Genomic DNA, 21,884 nt, shown 5'->3' with positions numbered 1-21,884 from the left:
TAAAGTATCATATGGAAGAGTGCTGTTAGAATTTTAAGGTTTAATTTCAAAGGGATTATTTAGTGGAATATTTCCTTCATTTTCTAAGGATGAGACAAATTTTCAAAGGTGAAAGGTAAATAAATAAATAGGAAAACCAATACAATATTTTGGATGCAATGAGGTATTTTGAAAGAGTTCAGAAATCAACAGACATATTTCCACTCTTTGATGATCATCTCATCAAAAGCTTACCAAATGGCAGTTTCCCAAATGGAAAATGTCAAAGTACACAATGGAAAAAACCACTCCTTGGAAAATTCTGAAGTGGTTTATTTATCAATGCCTTACAGTTTAAAGGTATAACTGTTAAACAATCATACATGCATGCTTAAAAGTATTTTTCAGAATTTAAAAAGATATGAAGAACAGGGATACGTGGAAAAATTTCCTCTCTTTTAAAAGAAAAAACTCGGCTTAGTTATATATGTATATGGGCACAGTTATCTTTCGATAATTTGTTAGATCATTAAGAAACAAGAGTGAAAAGCAAATCTTCTGTATACAGCGAAGTTTCGGAATGAACAGCAACTTCTACTTTACTTAGTGTTATGAAATTTCACAAAATAATTTTAAAACTTCAGAACTAAATTACATCACCTAAGAATTACCACAAAGACAAGTAATCACTCTTGATGTCAAATTCACATTACTGCTCCATCAGGATAGTTGTGCAATTTAACTTTTAATAGAAACATTCTCTAGAAATAAGGCTCTAATCTAATACATGATAAGAATCAGTATCTGTGATTCATATTCTAATGTATATTGTTCCTGAACTCTATTCAGAAAGTCTTAAAATTCAGTGCACTCTTCATGTCATAGCTCTTTCCAATTGATAATGCACTTAGATTTGTGCTAAGCTTCACACAGTGGCTTAAATCCCACCAAGTGTACCTGAGTGACTCACTTGGTGCTTTGCTAAGTCACAGCCTCCAGCTCCAGACTACCCTCTTTCAAACATTTGGAAAGCATCACTTTTCTTCTCCCTGCTTTGTTCCACACTTCAGCCAGAGGTAGATACCATGAAGCAAACCAGAAAGTCCCAGTGATTCTACCTTGGTCCTTGCTTGTGAGTGTGGACCATCCATTTTCTTGTCCTTTTCAAGGCTCAGTTTTGAATCCTGGATCCCACTCCATTAACTCTGGGGATGCTGATGCCTCACCTGGCAGTCACAGCCTGCCACCAACAATTGTTGTGGCAAAATGAGTTGGTTTTCCATTCTGTGCAAGACCCAGCAAAACTAGATCTCTCCAAGAACAGCAGACACAACCATCCACAGATCAAAAGAAGGCAGGGAGCACTGGATATAATCTAAAATGGCCAACATTTACTCTCACAAAGACTGGAAACATGCTTTTCGTAAAAAGCTTAGATTCAGAATAAGATAAAATACTTTTTAGAAAAAGCTCTTGTACTCCCTCCAGAAACTGAATTTCCTAAGGCTCAGAACTCTATTTTGTATTCAACCCTTCCTTCCTGATATGCTCTTATCTTGTCCTGTTTCTGGCAGATCATGTATTCAAACTACATCATCACATCCATAACTAATAAACAATTCATATGGACAGGAAGAATATCACTTATTTTCCCTGTACATGCTCATTCTGTGTATTGTAAGGTTGCAAGCAAATGATGACAGGCCAGCATTCATGTGCAGTCTCTGCCCAACGGTCTCTGCCAACTTAACAAATTTCTCCAAGTCCCACCTACCACCAAACTCTATTCAGTGGCAACCACAACATTCCCCTCTGCCCACCTGCCATCAGAGAAGCCATATTTCCAGGCCAGTAGTCCCTCCCTTCCCAAGACCTTTGCAGTGTCCCTTCTCGCAGTAGCTGGGCAGCGCAGGGACTGTCTCCCTTTCTCTCTGACCACCACTGCTCTGCAGTCTGGAAATGCTTCTCTCCCGCCAAAGCACTTCCTGTCTTCACATATGCCTTGAAGACCATCCTGTTTGTGTTAAACTAAAATCGATTCCAAGGCTCATTCAGTTTTTCCTTCCCATTACTCATCCACCATTTTTACCTCAGCTGCGATTCATCTACCACACTAATACTTGGCAAGTGTCAAGTTCAGTTTCTGCTCCACTCCATCCCTGCATCTTATTTTACTCTTTCTGTGTGCAAGACAATCCCTGCAGCTAGCAATGCAGGGGTCACCATTTCTTTGTCTCCTGGGGCCTGCCAGATGCCATATGAGTGGTGCTACACAAAAATAAATTGTATCGCACAAAACAGTGCACTGCTGATGTGCAAGAATGACTTCACACACTAGAAGTTTAACATTAGCTTGGCAGAAAAAGGAAGTAAGGAAGGAAGCAGAATTCACTAGAGACAAACACCCCCCAAAATAGAAATGTTTCACTTGACAGGATGGAACATCTCAATGATTTTGAGAAGATCATCCTTTAAACTTATTAACAGTACAGTAATAAAGCCAGAAGCCAATATTGGCGTCACCACAAAACGGAAAGAGAAGTAAAATTAACTACTGCCTTTTGAATATTTTTCCCTCTCTATGTTCCTCCATCATTTCATTTCAACAAAGAGAAAAAAGCAAAACAACTACACGTTCAAATTGCCTCGCAAAAGGTTAGCTAGGTATTGATGAGCTGCTATACACGTGTTCTGAATGCTTTATCAGGTCAGACAGGGAACGTTAAGATACTTATAAAAAGATACCTTCTAAGTATAGGGAAATTTTAAGCAGCAAACCTTTTATACAGTTCTGGGACCTTTGAGCAAGGTCAAGTAAGTGATGGTCTTTATGTCAGGGTACATGAGGATGGGGGAGTGTGCCCAAACCTCTCTCCCCCACACTCAGATTGCCTTGCCAAGGGAAACAGTTGATGGGCTCCATCAAGCACTCAAGTTGTCCTACTTAGAACAGTTGGGACCAATTCATTACTGTATGGTTATAACCCAAAACTGTGTATTCTATAGACTTCCATGCCATTTCCCAGAAACTGTTATCAATGAACCATTTACACCATCTGCCCACAGAGCCTGACTCCTCAGGCTATAAACTAGGTGTTAAGAAGCCTGTGAGATAGGAGGATGCTCTTGTCCTCATACCCTTTGTGGAGCTCCCCACCCTGAGAGAAGTGCTGGGCATTCCTGCCTGAACTGGAGAATATATAATCTTGGAGTCTTGGAACTTTTTTTAACCAGTCGTGGAATCCAGAGGAAGACTGCAGACCACCCTCTCAACCAGACTGCAGACCACCACTCCCGACTGGACTGCAACCACCACTTTTCAACCAGACTGCAACCACCACTTTTCAACCAGACTGCAAACACCACCCTCGACTGGACTGCAATCACCACTCTTGACCAGACTGCAACAGCACTCTCACCAACAGGTTTCCCCCTCTCCTTTTACTTTGGACTCAGGGGGCCCAAAGAACACCACTCTGTTCATGCCCCAGGGTGCTGGGTTATACATTTGGGTTTTGTGGGTTAAAACCAATTGTTTGTCTGTATAATCATACTTATTGTATTATTTTATTAAATTGTTATTCTGACTTATAATCTCTCTTTTGAGTTGAGTTCATTTCCCCTGCTGGTTTACCTTTAAACCAGCACAAAAGTGTAAACCTAGAGATAACATCATGGACCACTGGACTCCAAAAGTAAGGAAAAAGCAGCATGAGAGTACTGCTGTACCTCAGAGGGCAGTTTATGGTGTCATTTATGGATATAAAATAACATAAAAACTTGAACATGGCATAATTGTGCAGATACTCATAACTACTGTGTTCTCCCTCCACTGATTTGTATACCAAAAAGAGTGAAGAATAGAGTTAGACTTCAACTAGGTGCATTGTTCTGTTTAATGTAAGTCAGTCAGCTGGAGCATCTATTTTGCAAGTTAACAGGAAGGAGAGAATTAAGGTTTTTAATTCCTTCTTATATGGCTATAATCACCTTGAATGGCAAGATTTCTGACACTTACTTTTGAAATAATAACCCAGATTAGATTACATTGTAATAGGTCATATTCAATATAGTGTTGGTAATTTTAAAATCTAACACTTACTAACCCATGAAAATACTAAAGAAGTTGTATTTATTAAAAAATTATGAGACAGGAAGCAAAAATAGACAGCTTTGCAGCTTTGTTCTATTTGCTTAAAGTTTAGCACTATTAAAACTGTTGAATATAAATAGGATAGAAAACAAGCATGGCAAGAATTACAGTAATCTGTCTTGCATATCACCTTCCCAGAGTGTGAATTCAGTTTGATGGATTATTAAGATTAGGGGAAAATTATTCCTCTGATTACCAGCAGGAGAGAGATAAACTGAATGCAATATATAGCTGAATTTAGCATTATAATCCCAAGAAGAATTTTTACAGATATATTGCATCAGGGAATACTCCTAGTTTTACACACAAGAGTTTCCTGAATCTAATGTGTCATTTACTCCTGGCAAAGTCTGTTCTTTATCTACATATATTTCATTTTGCTCAAACAGAACAGCACTAAACTATGTAAGCGCTGGACCAATTTTTGCCAGATTTACTTACTGTATGTAGTAAAGTTTTAGTAAAGTACTACATCTTATGATCTGAAAGGTGAGCTAGAGGAGCATCTTAATCACCCTACCAGTTAAAAGGGACTTTCCCAAGCCTATGACATACCTAGTTTTAGAGGAATTCACAGTAAGATTTACTTTTGAAGATTCTATTTTTAACTTTGGTTTGTGAAGATAAATAGAGTAAGGCATAGTGGTGGAGAGGAACTAAGGGTAAATGTGAACAGGAGAGGATTTTAAGCACATTGCAATTACCCTTTTAACTGCATTTTCCCATGCCTTTCTATACACCATTCTTGACAGTGAAAAATTTTAGATCAGTCCTCAAAGCCTTACTTCCATTATAGTTCAGAGATTTCCACTAACATCACTTTTCTGTTGAATATCTTATTTCCTTTTGATTCTTTTCTTACAACTTTTTTCTTTACTCTGCAGTGAAATCTTATCTCATTTCATTATCTATCATTGTAAAAGCACCTGTGCTGCAAAAAATGCATATCTTGATTGTATGAATATGGACTTGGAGCAAAGGAACATGAAACAAACTTCTCATAATTAGTAAGTAGTAGCATGGAAAAATATGATAAATATTATGTTTAAAATTATTCTGTGCTATTTAGACATTTCTCCTTTATGTAGAAAATTCTCTTTCAATGCTAATGCCGGCACTAGGAATCACTTTTGGCTCTAACCATTTCTCAGATGAAGTGAATCTACAATCACTATGACAAACCTGCAGTAGCAATGCTGGTCCTGAATCCTGGTTCTACGACCAATAAAGCCATGGAGCTCTACTTCTGCCTGGTAGCACTGGGGCTCTCCTTCTGAAACTGTTCTTCATGTTTAGCACCATTTTATGGCGACAGAGAAGCCCTGGGCTGCTGTGCTCCACATTTGAGTTGAGCATGACACTCAGCCTAAGTTCATGTGGCTTGTGATTTCTGCCACTGCCATCAGCTGATGCCAGAGTACCACAGCTGAGCACAAGGTGTATGCGGCTCATCACTTTAAAGTCTAGGCTTTGACTCACAGAATGACTACTGGTTGGCATTGAGCAACTCATGGATCACACATGCCACTACTCAGAGGTAACACATACAACATATTCGCAGTTCCAACTGAGTTCTCTCAGGTTAGTTACCTGTAATATTCAGAAAAAAGCTCAGATATCCCCTCAAAATCAAAAACATTTGATGTTAAATACTGGTGTTGTTACCCTAGTACTCTGAAAACAATGTACATTTTAATCCAGTATGCAGACAATGCATTTGGCATTGTTTTTATTTAGTAGCCTGACCATGATAGCAGCTTCCAGAATGCATGTCCAAACAATGAACATTTTTTGAGCACAATATGTTTAATAATTAAGTAGAGTTAGGTCAGCAACTTAAAACTGCTGGTCTTCTTTTACGCTATTTCCTTTTCTCTGAGTATATTTAAATAATACAAAAATAGATGTTTAATTTCAATAAATTGCAAACTCTTCTACTGTATTTTGTAACAGAAGTGGGCCATTTAAATATTCTCAAATATTTTTTCTATTTTAAGGATATGATTTCAGTCACTCCAACGGGCTCTACAGATTAAAAACATGCACAAAAGAGGCGAGTTTTTGAATAGCATTCCTCACATTTTAGAAGAGATAATGTTTGAAATTGCTCATCTTCTCCTACTTGTTTGTGGAAAAAGGTGTGCAGCCAAGATCCCAAGCACCCTGATTCATCACAGACCAAGTCCTTGTGTCTGAAATGCTGCTTATGGCAAAAAGCACAGGCTTCACAACACCACTACGAGGACCTGAAACACACTTTCAGAGATCTTTATATTGAAATTACATTCTCATATTGCTGGTTGAAATACTTACTGCTTTGCAGAGAATTAGATTTCATTCAAGCCTGTAAAAATATTTGAAGCTTCAATGTATTTATGCAACGATCTGTCCAGATTCGACTGCACTTAAACCAAGCAAAAGAAGCCTGCAGCTGCATAGTCAGTTCATCAAATAGCTCTTTGGAAAACAAGAACTTTATTTTCATGATTCAAGACTAGAAAGCTCTTAAAAAAAATCTTTTACTTCACATGGAAAGATCTCAATGGCAGAAAAATTCATAAGTATTGTTATGTTGAATTATTCCCAAACAAGGTTTACACTTTCCAAATATGTAAATGTCTAAACCTGGACAACTGAATCCTCATTTACTCTCATAAATTAATGGGCTGGATTTCAGAGACTTTGAGAACTCCCAATTATCTCTCTACTGCCAAGGAAGAACTTTGTGGGCACTCCTCCGTAAACAGAGCCCCTCAATATGGTGATCAAATATATGTTGTCCACCTAAAGATATCCCCACTTTTAAAATTTATTTACTAAGCCCCTGGCATTACTAAGTGCCAGGCAAAATAATGGTTATTAAGCGAATTGTGGATTTGCTTGATTGGCAGTGGAAACATGAGCTGCAGTCTGTATCCCATTGCTCACTGAAGGGAGACTGATGACACGCACTCCATTATCAGTTTTTTGGAATACAAACACTGCCTATTCAGTTTTGACATAAGTAAGACTGCTACATTATGCTGCCTTAAAATAACAAAAATTAATTTATCTCTAGCTATTGACTTTTGAGTTTCGAATATTATTTTCTGCCTCATCTTTCCTCTTGCACCTAATAAAACCCCCCCATCTCAGACCCTAAAAAAAGGATTATTAAGGGGGCAAAGCATTTTGAAGGTCACCTCTAACTCCAGCGTCTATTTCTCTAGGCCTGGTGTTAGTGAAGTGCAAAATATTTTCCTTTTGCTATGCAATATATGCTTACAACAACACAAAGAACAGGAAATAGTCTTGCTAAGACAGCACCACCAGCAAGATGCTGACCAGTTTGAAATCACTGCATATCTGGGTATCTGCAAAGAGAACCTTACCTCTCAAAGCTTATAGTATTAATAAAAGATGCTCACGAGCTGCTGAAGGTTTCCAGCTATAGAAAAATCTAAGAGGTCAAAGTAGGGCTAGCTTTATCACTGAGAACAAATCATTTATCCAGGGTTTATGCTATTGACATGACAGAAGGGACATCCTGGGGTCACTGCCACCATTTTACAAGCAAGGTCTGACACCTGTACTGTTGCATTCTTGATAGCACAATCAGCAGCACATAGTGAAACTAGTACCAGTCAAAGAGGATTCAACCATGAGGCTGCCTGCAAAGCTTCAGGTCTTAAGCTGTTACTTCTGTTTAACATGATAATCTACAGCTCTCTACAAAACCATCTAAAAAGGCAGAATGCACATTTTATTACTGCTCTCATTTTTGCCATTTCTGTAATGAACAAAGCTGCTAAAAATCAGCTGGCTGGCAGTACTAATAGTTCAGACAAAACCAGGGAGATTTTTTTTTGATCCTCTCTTATGCCTGAGGAAATAATGTATATATGGCTCCTTGCCCATCCATTACAACACAGGTCACACATCTATGCCTCTGGAGATAGGTGTTTGTGTGTGTGGGAAGCAATGCACAGGGATGAGGTGAGGTCTGGCAGGCAGCACCACGGCCTTTTGAAACCTCAAACCACACTTCACGTACACAGTTTAGTGCTCACTTCAGCCACAAACCCAAACTAGTGTCCATTCCATACAGGTCCCCAAACTCTTGCTTGCCCGATTCACGTACTAAACCCAGGACTCCACTGATCAGGACATTGGTCCCACCTCCTCACCTGACCACATTGGGGTGCTCGAACGTCTCCAGGTGCCTCAAAACCGCCACCTCTCGGATGGTAGACAGTGGCATTCCCTCCTCACTGGTCTGCACCCGTACCCGCTTCAACGCAACAAAGCGACCTCCGTTCTTCAAGTCTCGGGCTTTGAACACCTTTCCGTAGGCCCCTTCCCCAATCTCGGCCACATATTCATACTGCTGGTCAGCCAGGTTTGTGCTGTCCTTATCCATGCTGGCACCACTCCTCTTCCTCTCGAGTTCCAAGTGCCTTGAGGTGGCTCTCAGTCTCGCTTACTTTCTGAAAACTAGTCCTTTGCTTGTGTTGCAGATAGGCCACGCACTTTGTACCTCTGCCAGAGGGGCAGTAGGAAGCTCTTGCCCTCCTGTTCTTGTTCCTTTTCTGTACAGGCTCCAATGTGCCTCCTCTTTCAGCCACCAGGAATTATCATACAGTCTTCAGGAGCATTGCCTGTGTAAAGCCAATTATATCTGGAAGGATAAACCAAGCAAGAAAAGTGAGTTTAGTTTACTTCGTTACTTTACATGCAAAGCAAAAACATGGTGGAAAGGAGGATGTGAGCCACGAGGGTGACATATGTATCAACGTCCCTGCATGACTGATACAACAGTACAAAGTTATCACAGTCTGCGCAAAAGGCTATGCACACAGCTACAGAGCAGTGGTGTGCTGAGGGGTTTTACTGAGCAATGGGCTCAGTATGACGACCCTGTGAGACATGGGTGATGGGGATGGCAGAGCTAACTATGCATGGCTGAGAAGAAGTTATGCCAAAGAACTTTTCTTCATCGTGCATGGTGGACTCTTGGAAAGATATCCCATTACTGTCACTTGCTTGCAAATAATAGCATTTAGAGGTTTGTGCCTTGGTCTGCTGTCTCCTGTGCTAAGCCCTTCATGAACACATCATGAACACACCGCAAGAAAAAAGGTCCTGCCTCAAAGTGCCTGTGGGGAGGAGAAATACATACATGTTTAAATGACAATAATACGTTATGTACTGAGGTAAATTCAGGAATGTGCACTTTAGCCAACTTATCAACAAGCAAGGGTTTTGGCTGTGGATACTGCTACCATTGTATCACCGGCAGTTCCTTGCAAACCAGTATGATGAAAGATGTCCTCAGGAACCACATGTTCTGCTGTGAGTGCATAAGGCTGGAGAGCAGAAGCAGTTCCTTCTGTATCCAGTTTCATCCACTTTCTGCAGGACTGGGCAAATCCTCTCCCTTCACAAAACTCCATATCAATTCTCTCCCTGCCCCTTTTTAATGTAGCAATACTATGACCACGACTGCAGCTCTCTCCCACACTGCATTTTTACCGTGCTAGGATTAAAGAGCTCCAGACAGCTCAGTCGGGGATCCCCTAAGTGGAATCCACGCACAAAGCCAGGGGTATTCCGCACACTTACGCTGATTTTACACCCTAGTTGCAGATGAAAAGAGCAGTCTCGAAGAAACCTGTGCCCGCTGCTCATCCCTTCTCCCCGGCTGCAGCCAGAGGCGGCTCCCTGCCTCGCCGGCGTCAGTTCCCACCACCACAGCTGCCACCGCACCGCCCCAGCCAGCGGACAGCCCCGCGTCACCCTCCTGCAGCATCACCGGCCGACACCGACCGCGGGGGGGGTCCCCCGCCCGCCCCCGAGTCCCGGGGGTCCCTTGCCCGCCCCCGAGCCCCGCGGTGCTGGGGGATCCCTGCCCGCTCCCGAGCCCCGGGGGTCCCCTGCCCGCCCCCGAGCCCCGCGGTGCTGAGGGATCCCCGCCCGCCCCTGAGCCCCGGGGGTCCCCTGCCCTCCGCCGAGCCCCGCGGTGCTGAGGGATCCCCGCCCGCCCCGGTCCCCCCGCGCGGCCGCCCGCGCCCCCCCGGCCCGCGCCGCTCGCAGGGCGCCCCCCCGGCGGCGGGCAACGGCGCCGCGTGTGCGTGGCGGCGGAGCTGGCGGGCCTCTGCCCCGGCGCAGCCGCGTGGAAACTTACCCGTGCTCGCCCTCCCCGGGCACGGCGGGGCACCGGGGCTGCCCCTGGCCCCCGCTGCCCCCACCGCGCCGGCGAGCTCCCCTCTGCGGGCGCCCCGTAGGCGGCGGGGGGTGGCGGCGGGGGACACGCGGGGAGACGCGTCCCCGCGTTTCCTCTCAGCGGATGGAGCGGGGGGGGGCGGCCCGGCTCGGCTGCGCGGCAGGACAACGAGGGGACTCCCCCGGCGGCTCCGCCGGAGGGCCCCCCCTCCCCCGTGGTCCCCTCCGCGCCCCCGCGCCGACCCCCAGGGCGTTGCGGCGGCACCGCGGATTGCGCTGCCCCGACCCGGCGGCCCAAGGGACTCGTCCGCGGTGCCGCCTGCGGGGGGGGGGGGTGCTCGGCGTGGGCTCCCGGGCCGGGCAGGGAGGGGGGCAGCGTGTGGGCCACGCCGCGGAGCCGGGTGCGCGGAGCACATGGGCGCCCCGCGTTACCTGGTGTGCGCCGCGGTCCCCTGCACCGCCACCAGCTCCCCAAATAATCCTCAGCCCCGGGGGGCGGGGGGGGGGGGGGAGAGGGAGGGGGTGAGTCCTCCCTAACACAAACCTCCCACTGAGCGAGGCGGGGTGGAGAGCCGGCCTGGGGTCTGCCCCTTCACATGGCGATGTCTCCGGCAGGTCCCGGCAGCGGCCGCCCGGGCCACACAGGTAGCTGCTCCGCGGCTCGGCCGCCCTCGGCTCGCATCCTCCTGCCGCCGCCGCCGCCGGGCTGCACCTTGGCGCAGAAGGAGCTCGCACTCGTCCCCCAGCCCGCTCCTCCCGCCCCCACCCTGCCCGGGGAAAAGGAAAATGCGAAATAAAAATCGCGGCCGGCGGCCCCCGGGGAGCTGCAGCGCCACGACGGCAGCCCCGCCGGCCGCAGCCTGCGGTGCGGGGCTCGGGCACCACCGGCCCTGGGCGCCGCCGCCGCTCCGCCGCTGCCCCGGCGCTGCGCTGCCGCTCCTCGCTCGCTCCCTCGGCCTCTGTTCTGCCTGGGAGCAGCAGCAGCTTGCTGCCTTTTTTTTTTTTTTCCCCTCTCCTCAACTTTTTTTTTTCCCCTTGCTTTCCCACGCTGGCTGAATGTGACTTGACCCCGTTTCAAAAAAGTTTGACATAGTGCTTCAACATTTCCGCATTCCTCCCCGACTACAAAGGCTGCAGCCGCCTCCTTCTGCTTTCTGTCTCTGCTCTCTGTCTTCACACTCAATGAAATCCTTCATGTGCCCCTGCCAAAGGCAGCCGCATACCGCAAGGGTCGCCGCGAGCGCCGCGGCCAGGCATGGCCTGGGGCGAGCGCCCCGGGGGGTCCCGGCAGGGCCCAGCCCGGCCCCGGCCCCGGCCCCGGCCCCGGCCCCGGCCCGGCCCCGCCGGGCTCGGCGCTGCACGGGCGCGGGCTCAGCCGGCTGCGGCAGCACTGAGAGCCCTGACTCATTCCTAGAGCTCCGCGTGCGAGGCGCTGGGAAATAACCCTTTTGGGGTTTCGGGTTTGGTGTTTCCACCCACCCCACCCCCACCCCCCATCCTGAGAAATAACTTTTTTTGTTGGGTTTTTTTTTTTTTCCCTTCTTTCTCCAAAACATCGCGGATTCTTCTGTGCTTTTTTTTTTTTTTTTTTGACTACTTTCCGTTCACAGAGAGCGCAGAGCTCCGGCAGGAAGTAAGCGCCCATGAATGCTTTCGGGAAGCATCAAGAAACTTCGTTGGTGGAGAACACCCCCTCGTCCCTCCAGCGAAGTCTTTGCCCCAACAGGATTGCAGCTGGAGGTGCACGAGGCAGCGGGGCGAGGATGGCACGGTGTGCGGAGGAGCTGGGCGTGCAGGCTGCCGGTTCTCTGATGCAGAGAATGTTTTATATAGAACCGATTCTTACAAATACTGAAATTCACCACAGAAAAAAAATAATCACAAAACAGATACCTATCTACTCTGTCTCCATGGGAAAAAACACACAGCCTAGTTCACAGTTCTCCCAGCTGGTACCCTCCAGCACATGCTCTTCTGGACCTAAAGGATGACTATGGTCCAGCTCCATAACCACTGCTTATACTGGTTTAACTGGGAGAGGGTGGACCCAAATCCCCTTATACAATTGGAAACATAATTTAACTAAGTGGGCTTATAACTCAAAAAGGGTATGTCTAAGACTTGGCATTATACACTGATTTAGAACAACTAAATATATATATATATATATAATACTGCACAAATGAAAAGAATTCATATCAGAAAGAAGTATATAATTTCTGACTCCAGCAATTCCACATGCCCTTCCAATTTCTGAGAGGTTTAGAAGCAGCACCTGGAGGGGGGGTAGCAAGAGGAAACTGGCTGAGGGCAGAAGGGAGACTCCTTATTTCCCCTGGAGAAAACAGGGAGCTGGTACCACTCAAGTCTTCAAGGAAAAGGCCAGTGGCATGTGAGTGCTTCCAGGAGATCATGCATATTTTGCAAGATCTTAATTTATGCTCATATTTTAGTTTTAATTACAGAAGTTCCTCATCAACTTCTGAAGTCCATGATTTATCAGAGAAATATTCTGAAGTTAATGGCAAACCTCATAACCTTTAAATGTGAAAGTGTCACAGATTCAAATACACAGATCAAATATTTCTTTTTAAAAGATGTGAAAAATCACATCACATTACAAGGTTCATATATACACACACTACCTCCCTTCATTTTTCTGTTTCATAACATTCATGCGTTTCTTAAATGTATATCCTTTCCTTTCCTTTCCTTTCCTTTCCTTTCCTTTCCTTTCCTTTCCTTTCCTTTCCTTTCCTTTCCTTTCCTTTCCTTTCCTTTCCTTTCCTTTCCTTTCCTTTCCTTTCCTTTCCTTTCCTTTCCTTTCCTTTCCTTTCCTTTCCTTTCCTTTCCTTTCCTTTCCTTTCCTTTCCTTTCCTTTCCTTTCCTTTCCTTTCCTTCTTTCCCTTCCCCTTTCCCCTTCCTCTTTCCTTTTTCCTCTCCCTCTCCCTAATATTTGGTCAGCTGTAACAAGCTTAGTACACAAACCCCTCCTCAGGTTCCAGAGGCATTAACTGTCTCACTTTACATGCAATAGGCTTCACTTTTGGGAGGGAGAAGTGAAGCTTTGGTTGCTGTCTCCCCCTGAAGATCTCTGGATCTTTAAAACTCCAGTCGGGCTCTGTTAACTGTGCTGTTTCCAAGGAGGGGCTGAGGGGCACCAGGTCCTTTTGCCAGATAACTGTGCAGCCTTGTGTTCAGGATGAACGTGGAAAGGAGATTTCTGCAGTCCCCTGACATTTACTTCCGTGCTCAAATGTGCTGATTTATTATTCTCTTAATAAACGGTGTTCAAGACAAGGTCACCCTTTCAACTCAAATTTTCCCAATATTTTGGGGAAGTATATGTAATGCTTCTGTCCTTTAAAAGTGTTCTGCCTTTCTGTGTGGTGATGTCAGTAGAGATTGCTGTGGGAGATTATATGCTCATGCTGTCAAACTGAATGAATTATAACATAAAAGTGCCACATAGTTACTGTGGCTTTATATGCTCCTCAGATTTTTTTCCAAGGACTTTTTCAAAAAATGATGTGACTACTTTTTTTCTTTCTCTCCATCTGAAGATCGGGTAATCAAACTACTCTGTATCCCAAAGTTTAGAGTTCAAATAAGCTATACAAACATCTAAAATTACCTAAACCAATTTTCTCAATTTTCTTTATATACAAGTTAAGTGATTCCAGGAAGAAATTTCCAAACATCATTAAATATAAACACCAGCTAAATGGATGATGTTACAAATAATTTGTTGTAGAGGCTGAAATTACTTACCTGAATTGTCAGGTTCTTTGAAAATATAAGATCTCCTACATTTGTTTTAAAGTTTAAAGACAAGAAGATGTTTCAAACAATATACATTTTAGAATAGTTATAAATAATAAAAAGAAACTTTAAATAAAAGATTTTTTCTTTTCATAACAACCTTTAAAAATGTTTAATCTTTTGTGTTCATGAAAACAACATGCTACTTTTAACATGATTGATTTAGAAGAGGTAAGTATATGTTTATTTTTTATCAACAATGGAAGTTTCCCTATACAGAAATTAAGAAATCCCTTACTTGTTTTATAATTGGCAGTATCTTAATTTTTAGAAATTTACAGCTATTTTTAGAAATTAATATTGTAAGAAGCTATTAAATATTGTTATAAAATGAATTCTAACTACCATTTGTAGTTATTTCTACACTTATGTAGTTCTAAAGTATTTTTTGTTCTAGAAAAACAAAAATTTAGGAATGTGTATTGAAAGAGGAAGAAATTTCTACACACTGTTTTCTAATTTTACATCAAAATTTTCTTTGTGAAATTATGTTTTTCCATATTTTTCAATTCCAGTATTTTTAATTCTAGCATTTCTTTAAAATCACAGTGAAAAAGAGAATCCACTTAAACTGAAATGCATTTAAAAAGGAAAATTCTAATGTATTATTTGAACTTGAATTAAACTGCAATGTAACTCCATCGAAACTAAAAAGAAATTGTGTTATATGCTGTATACGAATCATTTTCATAAAATCAGGTCTGAACTGTTTTTCTGGAGATAATGAATAAGCCAGTGGTGTGGAAATGGATAACAAGCAATTACCAGAATGAATATAAAGCAGTTGATTAAAAGAATCTGGTAGTGGTGGGCAATATCAAGAATTGTGGTGAATAGACTAAGACTCGGAAAGGATGAGACATAGTGTATTATTTTGCTTTGTATATTTTATCTGTGTTTCAGGAACAGCTGAGGTTCTGCTGGGGATTCAGAGTTTGATCTTATATGAAGTGTTCTGCAAAACATGAGATTTCCTTTTCAAAGAGCAGATGTTCATGAAGCTCTTGGAAAATAGTTTATTTTCATTATGGTGTTATTGCTGGGGTTTGTTAGCTTGCATCTTCAATCTCAGCTAAGATGATTTCAACCATTTTTTGGGGGCATTTATCCTCAAGAAAACACTGGAACTGATGAGAGACCAGCTATTCTTGTAGTAGAGATACACCAGTCAAAATCAACCAGAATTTGTTTAAAATGTTAGCATAAATTATTACTTTTTAGAAGTTCCCTTTAGCAAGCCCAAATAGGTCTTATAAACAAAAAAGTAGTAATTATACTGCATAGAAAATTGTTCCTGAAAAGATATTTTAGATATCATGTCTAATACCAAAGTTCGGAAATAATTATTCTCACCTATCATTAGTTGTGTTATAGGTGTGTGAAAACAGACTATAAATATATACTGAATATTTTAAAGCTGCTTTTGATGAAGCATAGGCATAATGAGAAAGATTATATAACTGAACACTAAGAATTAATTCCAATGTGAAATGTGAAAATATTGTTCATATGTAACTTCTTAGTTGAACAAGAACCTATAAAAATTCTAACATATTTACAGAAAAATAAGTCATTAATATTCACATAATATTTTCACTAATTCAAGTGAGAGAAAGTACTATCTAATCCATGTAAAACATATGCAGCCATGACATAATTGGCAGTGATTAAGGCATCTAAGCCAATTACAGTATGATTTTTTATTTTGGTTTTCTTTCAATCACAACCTTTGTTTACAGCAGATAATTTTATATTTTACAAATTATATCTTTCTGTTTTTACATTAATAAACTATACTGTAAGGCTATTGTTTCTTAGTACAAAGAACCATAACATAATGTCAGGCATTTAAGCATACACATATTTCCCCATATTTGTTTGTGTATGCTTTAGTAATTACCAGTCACAGGAGTGGCCAAGAAATGTGCCATGTGAAAGGCATGCCTACAACTAACACAAGCCTGTTACTTGTCTCTGTATACTCTGTATACTCCGAAGACTGCACCGAGTTGAATCCATCACCCATATTTTTCTATCTAGCTCTTAAGGCAAGAGCCAACAAATTTCATTTGCTCTCTTCAGAAAGTTGACTTTTGAGGATTATTCTGCAATGGATTATCAAGGGCAAAAAGTATGCCTACTGTCAAGAAAACAGCTTGCTATCTCTATTTGCATTGTTCCCTAAAGCTTTACCTCAGAATTGGGTCCCCTCTTGCACTCCAAACTGCGCAGCATTACCCTGAAAGGCAGTCTGCACCAAAATGCTTGCAGTCAGAGCCAGGGAAATAGAAGGATAGGAAAGGGAAGAAAAATCACTGAAAATAATGCTGCAGATCAGTAGGGAAAAAGTAGAGCAAACAGACGAAGACTTCTGAAGCCCTAACTCTATGATCTAGCACAGGGGTAGTTACAACATGGCATGCATGCTGCAGACTGTGTCCAAGGCAGTGGGGTCCCGGTGGCATGTGCCATGAGGCTGGCAGCCAGGCAGTGCCACTGTGGAAGCTGCTAGGTAGTCCAAATCCCTAACAAGAGTGACAGTGGGGAAGCAAGCCAGCAGAGTCTGCTGAGACGGGCACTGCCAGCTCATCCTGGGACCCTGCGGCATGCAGCACAAGGTGGAACTCCCAAGGAGCTGATGCCATCTCCCATCTGTGGTCTTTTGCTGGCACTCTTCCTTTTAGCCGAGAGTGCTGAGCTGAGGGGTGTCTTTCTTGGCCTCAAGAGTCACATTTTTTTGGAATGAAGCTCATTGGTGCAGAAACATCAGCCACCCTGAAGCTGGAAATAATCAGCAATTGAGGGACGTGGTAGAGGAGGGATCTGTGTTTTATTTGCTTCCAAATGCTTTGCCTAATTTGCAGTCATTGCTTGTTGGTGTTATATTCTACACTTCTTTAAAGCAATATTTGACATGGGTAAGATTCTTCCCTCTTCCTTTCTGCTCTAATTGTTTTAGTGGCTTTTGCATCTGCTCAGATAATTGTATTTACATCTTTGCATATACATTCATTGCATGGCCATATTACTCTTGTTTCATGCCTTTTGTAGAATACTTATTCTTAATCTCTGTTTTCCATTCAGTGCAGGAAAGAAGCAGAGACAAATCTTTAGCTGTGAAAACTGATGTTGTCTGTGGAAGCTTTAAAAGAACACCCTATTTTATTTGTACACCATAATCTTAAACTTTTTGTGTCATTATGGTCTTAAAAAATGACTCAGAATATGACTTATTTTAGAGTGTAGCTCTGATCTGGAAAGTTGGCCACAGAAAACAATACTTAGTTGATCTGGCCCCAAGTGAGCATAGTCTGACTGCTGGTAACAGTGACTAAAACGAGATTGTATACATTTTTCTTCTGTCAGCGTTTCACGAAAGGGAGCAGACTTTGAATGCAGATAATGCATCGACCAAGTTCTTAAACATGTTCCAGCTGTGGGCTTCATTCTGTCATGAAAAAGAACCTACCTTATCCCAGAGCCCACATGTTGTTTATGTAGTGGATGGCCACTAAGCCTTTTTTGTGTTGCATTTGGGAACTAGGTAAATTTGATCTGGAAATTGCCAGTTCACCCACAACTCCAGCATACCATCTGTATCATCCCATTTTGGAGATGAATGGCTTATTTGCTTCTGCTTAATGAAAAATGCATTTTTCATAGTGTGCTAGAAAAACTGGTGTGTGAGATAGGAACATGCCCAAAGCATGATGTCACTGTAAATTAATGAATATTTAGAAAAAAAATCAGTAGAAATATGACAACATGTGATCTCTGGTGTCAATCAGTAAAAAGAAATGTAATGAAAATTAAGTTGAAATTATATAGCGTTTTGACTGGAGAAAAAATTAATAGCGTAAAACTTCTAGGATCTGGTGAGAAACTGATGCCCTAAAGCACTAAAGCAGCATCCTGTCCTATCAGTAAGGTAATGGAGGGGATAAGGAATGGCTGCTGGTCAGCAGCTGCAACAGGGAGCAGTGCTTTCTTAGGCAGAAATAGCTGAGAGTTACGTTGTATCATTGATGGACTTATGGAGGTCTATCATAGAATCACAGAATGTTAAAGTTTGGAAACGACCTTAAAGATCATCTAGTCCCAACACCCCCTGCCATGGGCAGGGACACCTCCCACTAGACCACGTTGCTCAAAGCCCCATCCAACCTATCTATCCAATCTCTGCTATTTATTGATCTAGATCAGAAACAACTGGCTTAATTTACAGCACAGATCTGTGTTAGGCATTAAGAAACATTATCTAAAGACAGGTATATGGTTAAGTACAAGTATTCTAGTGCAGGGTCAGGCAACCACAAGAGACAAATATCTTTTGGGAATGATCTAATTCTGCTCCAGAGAACTGGGATGGACTAGGTCATTCTGAGATCATCTCCTGTTTAGCTGTATGTGTTTCTGATTATGTACCATTCCTGAGCACAAACACAGTCATAGTGTTTAATCATCAACAACAGTTGTGACAGAATGCATAATTTTTGGATAAGAAAGTAATTTTATATATCCTAGAAAGCACTGGGAACATGGAGACCCTGTAGCTAACTGCTCTCCAACATTCAATAGCAAGTGTTTTAACACTGATCACTCTATCTACAGTGTCACATCAGTGCACCCACCTGTTTTTTCCCAGTTATCTGGTAGTTACATAGCAATGATTTGCAAAAGGGGAAACTTGGTCTGCCTTACACAGTTCCATGTATTAGAAAGCTGGGATACAAAGGAAGGCAAACCTTTAACAGCAATCAAAACTAGTAGTAATGACAACAAATCATGCCAGCCAGTATTATTTACCTCTTTGGCATCCAGTGATGACAGTTTTGTGAAAACTGTCATAAACGACTAACACAATGCTGTGAATATTGGTAAGTGATGCCAATATACTCACCTATTGCATCATTTGAAATAGCTATGCACTTTAGAAACTCTGTCAGATGAAGATATATTTCTATACATTATATATTTTACACTGCCTTAAAAAATACTATATTATTCTTATCTCTATGAATCTCTTTTTAATCTCTTCAGCCTATGAAATGTTGAAGGAATAGTTGCCTTTTTGAGTGAAATGGAGGCTGTTGAGGATTATTCATCTCACTGTAGTGCCACAGGGTAGGGACTGATGGCTTCTGGTAAACAATTCTTTAATGTTGTCCATGATAGAGATTTAGAAATATAGTGTCATTCAATCCAAATTGTAATTGTTATTGATTTCATTATACTGCACCTTTGGTTAGACCTCGATATTTCTAGAGCAGGCATAAAATGCAATGCATGCTGAAGTAATGTATATAACAGTGGTTGTAACATGTTGTTGCCTACAGTTTTAAAGGAAAATTAGACTTTGGAAATAGTGGGTAGCTATGTTTTCAGGATAAAAGCACTTCTACTGGTATTCTCTGGAGTATGATGTGATCTCATTGCACATGGATTTATACACATAACTTCTATTAAAATCAATCAAGATTCCTTGCATAAATCCTCTCGTTTATCCACTGGAATAATGTGTCCCTTAAGGCTGCAATACAACTTAATTCTATTTAGTAAATGTAATATAATACTACAGTATGAAAAAGACTTGGGAAACTAATGTTGAGCATGCACTAGCTCATTTCAGGAGCATTCCAGATTCATACATACATGAGCTGTTTACTATCCACACATACCAGAAAGCTTCTATCAAATATAATTATGCAGTAGATTATGTACAATGGATGCCTGCCAATATTCCCTACTTGTACGACCACTATTATAGGAGGGTCAGTTCTGAGTGTGTAGTCTGGCCTTCATCAAGTAATACTCTTCTTAAGCTTCTTTAGAAAATTAATTTTTTGTTCTCGTGCCTGGTGCGAGGAATATCCTGTAGTTATTAAAAGCCAGCATTACTGTCAGGATGTCACATTTCTAATTTCTATACCAAGCAGATGAGGTAAACATGGGATTTCAGGTACCAGATAATGGAAACAGCTAATAAAAAAAAAAAGAGCAGCTATACTAGGTCAGAACAAAGATCTCTATAGTGTCTGTAGTGCGGTCCCTGACAGTGGTTAATAATGTATGCCTAGGGGAATAGTATAAGCGTGGTACTATCAGTTCCCTACTCTACTGTTACACTTTCAAGATAAAGGAAATTGTCTGATAGTTAGAACTAGGGATTAAACTCCCACAGTTCAAGCTCCTAGACTTGCCTCTACTATTAGTACATAAAGCTGAGCAAATAAGAAACAGTGTGCGCGCCAACCCAGCCATTGCTAACATGATTCCCCTATCCCTGTTTCACAGGGTCAAGACTGTGAAGGGTCCTACACAAGGGAGCAGTCATTAATCACTGTCATTATTTATGACAGGGGAGTAAAGCCATTATTTACCTCTTCTTAGCTAATAAGAATATTCCAAACTTTAATGGGAAATTGCATCATCTTTCAAGTGTGGGCATATATAGCCACACATGCGTGTACACACACAGCTCAAATATATTTCTCTGAATAAGATCTAACATCGCTGACAAAACCTCACCAGGTATTCAAAGGAGATGACATTAAAAGGTAAAATAATTACTTCATGGTTAAGCTGCATAATTGCCTATTTTGTGATAGTGTATATATATTGAAATCAGAATCAATAAATGACAAAGTTATCACCAAAATTATATTGAATGCTTTGGGTCCTTCTATGTTGAGAGACCTGGGAGTGCTGCAGTACTCCATGTCAGGGCAAGACCAGGGTGTGTACAGCTCCCTCTTCCTCCTCTTTTGCCTATTCTCTATGCCCCACCTTTTTGCAAAAGGTAAACTCAGATTTCAGGGTTGGACAGGACCTGCGGAACCTTCCCACTAGGATGGAGACACCCAGTGACTTACTGGGGTTTCTCACTGCAGATTCTGAAATTTCTAACATCCACCTAACATAGCTATTGTATTGGTTTTTTATTTCCTAAAAGCTTTGCCATGTAATAATTTACTGCACATATTTTCTAAGTACTTAAGGGAAAAACAAACCAGAAGCAAGAGCAGAAGCAAATAAAGGAGATAGGCGTATACAACCTGCTTCATCCAGCCTGTCCATTATTGGTGTAAGAGCAGCTCTTATTGAAATCTTTCTGTCTCTCTGCTTCACTGATTAAACTACCCTGATCTGTTTTCATGTCACAACTGAAAACATCGACCAGCTTTACCCTTTGGCACAGTTCAGTAGTGAACCTCTTCATACTAATTCTATGACTGAATGTTTGAGTTTATTCTTATATATGACTCCATTCCAGGAAAGACTAATGCATCAAAATGAAACTTGTAAGGAATTTGGATGTCCAGATTTATAATCACAGTCCCAAAAACTCCCACTCTCTTACTGCTTGAACTGAAGCACACTAAATTCAGTAATTCAGTTTTCTGCATTTGGGGATACGGGTATTTCCAAAAATGTCCAGCAATAATGTAGCACAAAGGTTATTAAGACAGCAATTTTAAAAAGTCTACAAAGAACAATAGGCTTCTCATAGGTCTATCCGAATCAGAATTTTGACTGGTTTCTTTTCAAGTATGCCTTTACATATTGTTTCCACAGTCCTTGGAAGCTCTTAACGGTTATGTGTAACAGCTTTGCCATAACACCTGCCATTCAGAGAAAACCAGATAGTTGCAGTTAAAAGCTAAAGGTGTTCTTGTATTTATTGTATAGACTACTTTCCCAGTACTTTAGACCACTGTTTAGCAAAGAC

At 42.1% G+C, this 21,884-nt stretch overlaps 1 protein-coding gene across 5 annotated transcripts in view; it reads right to left on the bottom strand.

Annotated features, from left to right (window-relative positions):
- CDK6 (cyclin dependent kinase 6) overlaps positions 1 to 11,196 on the bottom strand; it is a 138,432-nt gene extending 127,236 nt beyond the window's left edge. The window contains exons 1-2 of one of the 5 annotated variants that reach the window (XM_032674977.1): positions 10,878 to 11,196; positions 8,299 to 8,789 (exon numbers count right to left, since the gene is read on the bottom strand). In XM_032674977.1, the coding sequence (XP_032530868.1) occupies positions 8,299 to 8,531 (233 nt within the window). In that variant the 5' untranslated portion in view covers positions 8,532 to 8,789; positions 10,878 to 11,196. Of the gene's footprint in view, positions 1 to 8,298; positions 8,790 to 9,733; positions 9,830 to 10,295; positions 10,378 to 10,765; positions 10,834 to 10,877 lie in introns of those variants that run through there. The other 4 variants (XM_032674942.1, XM_032674951.1, XM_032674960.1 and 1 more) reach the window with 4 other exon arrangements.
- Between the last annotated feature and the right edge of the window lie 10,688 nt (positions 11,197 to 21,884).

Source organism: Chiroxiphia lanceolata, chromosome 1, assembly GCF_009829145.1.
Source record: "Chiroxiphia lanceolata isolate bChiLan1 chromosome 1, bChiLan1.pri, whole genome shotgun sequence".
Lineage (NCBI taxonomy): Eukaryota > Metazoa > Chordata > Aves > Passeriformes > Pipridae > Chiroxiphia > Chiroxiphia lanceolata.
Note: the sequence above shows the minus strand (reverse complement) of the source record. Positions and strands in the feature narration are given on the sequence as shown.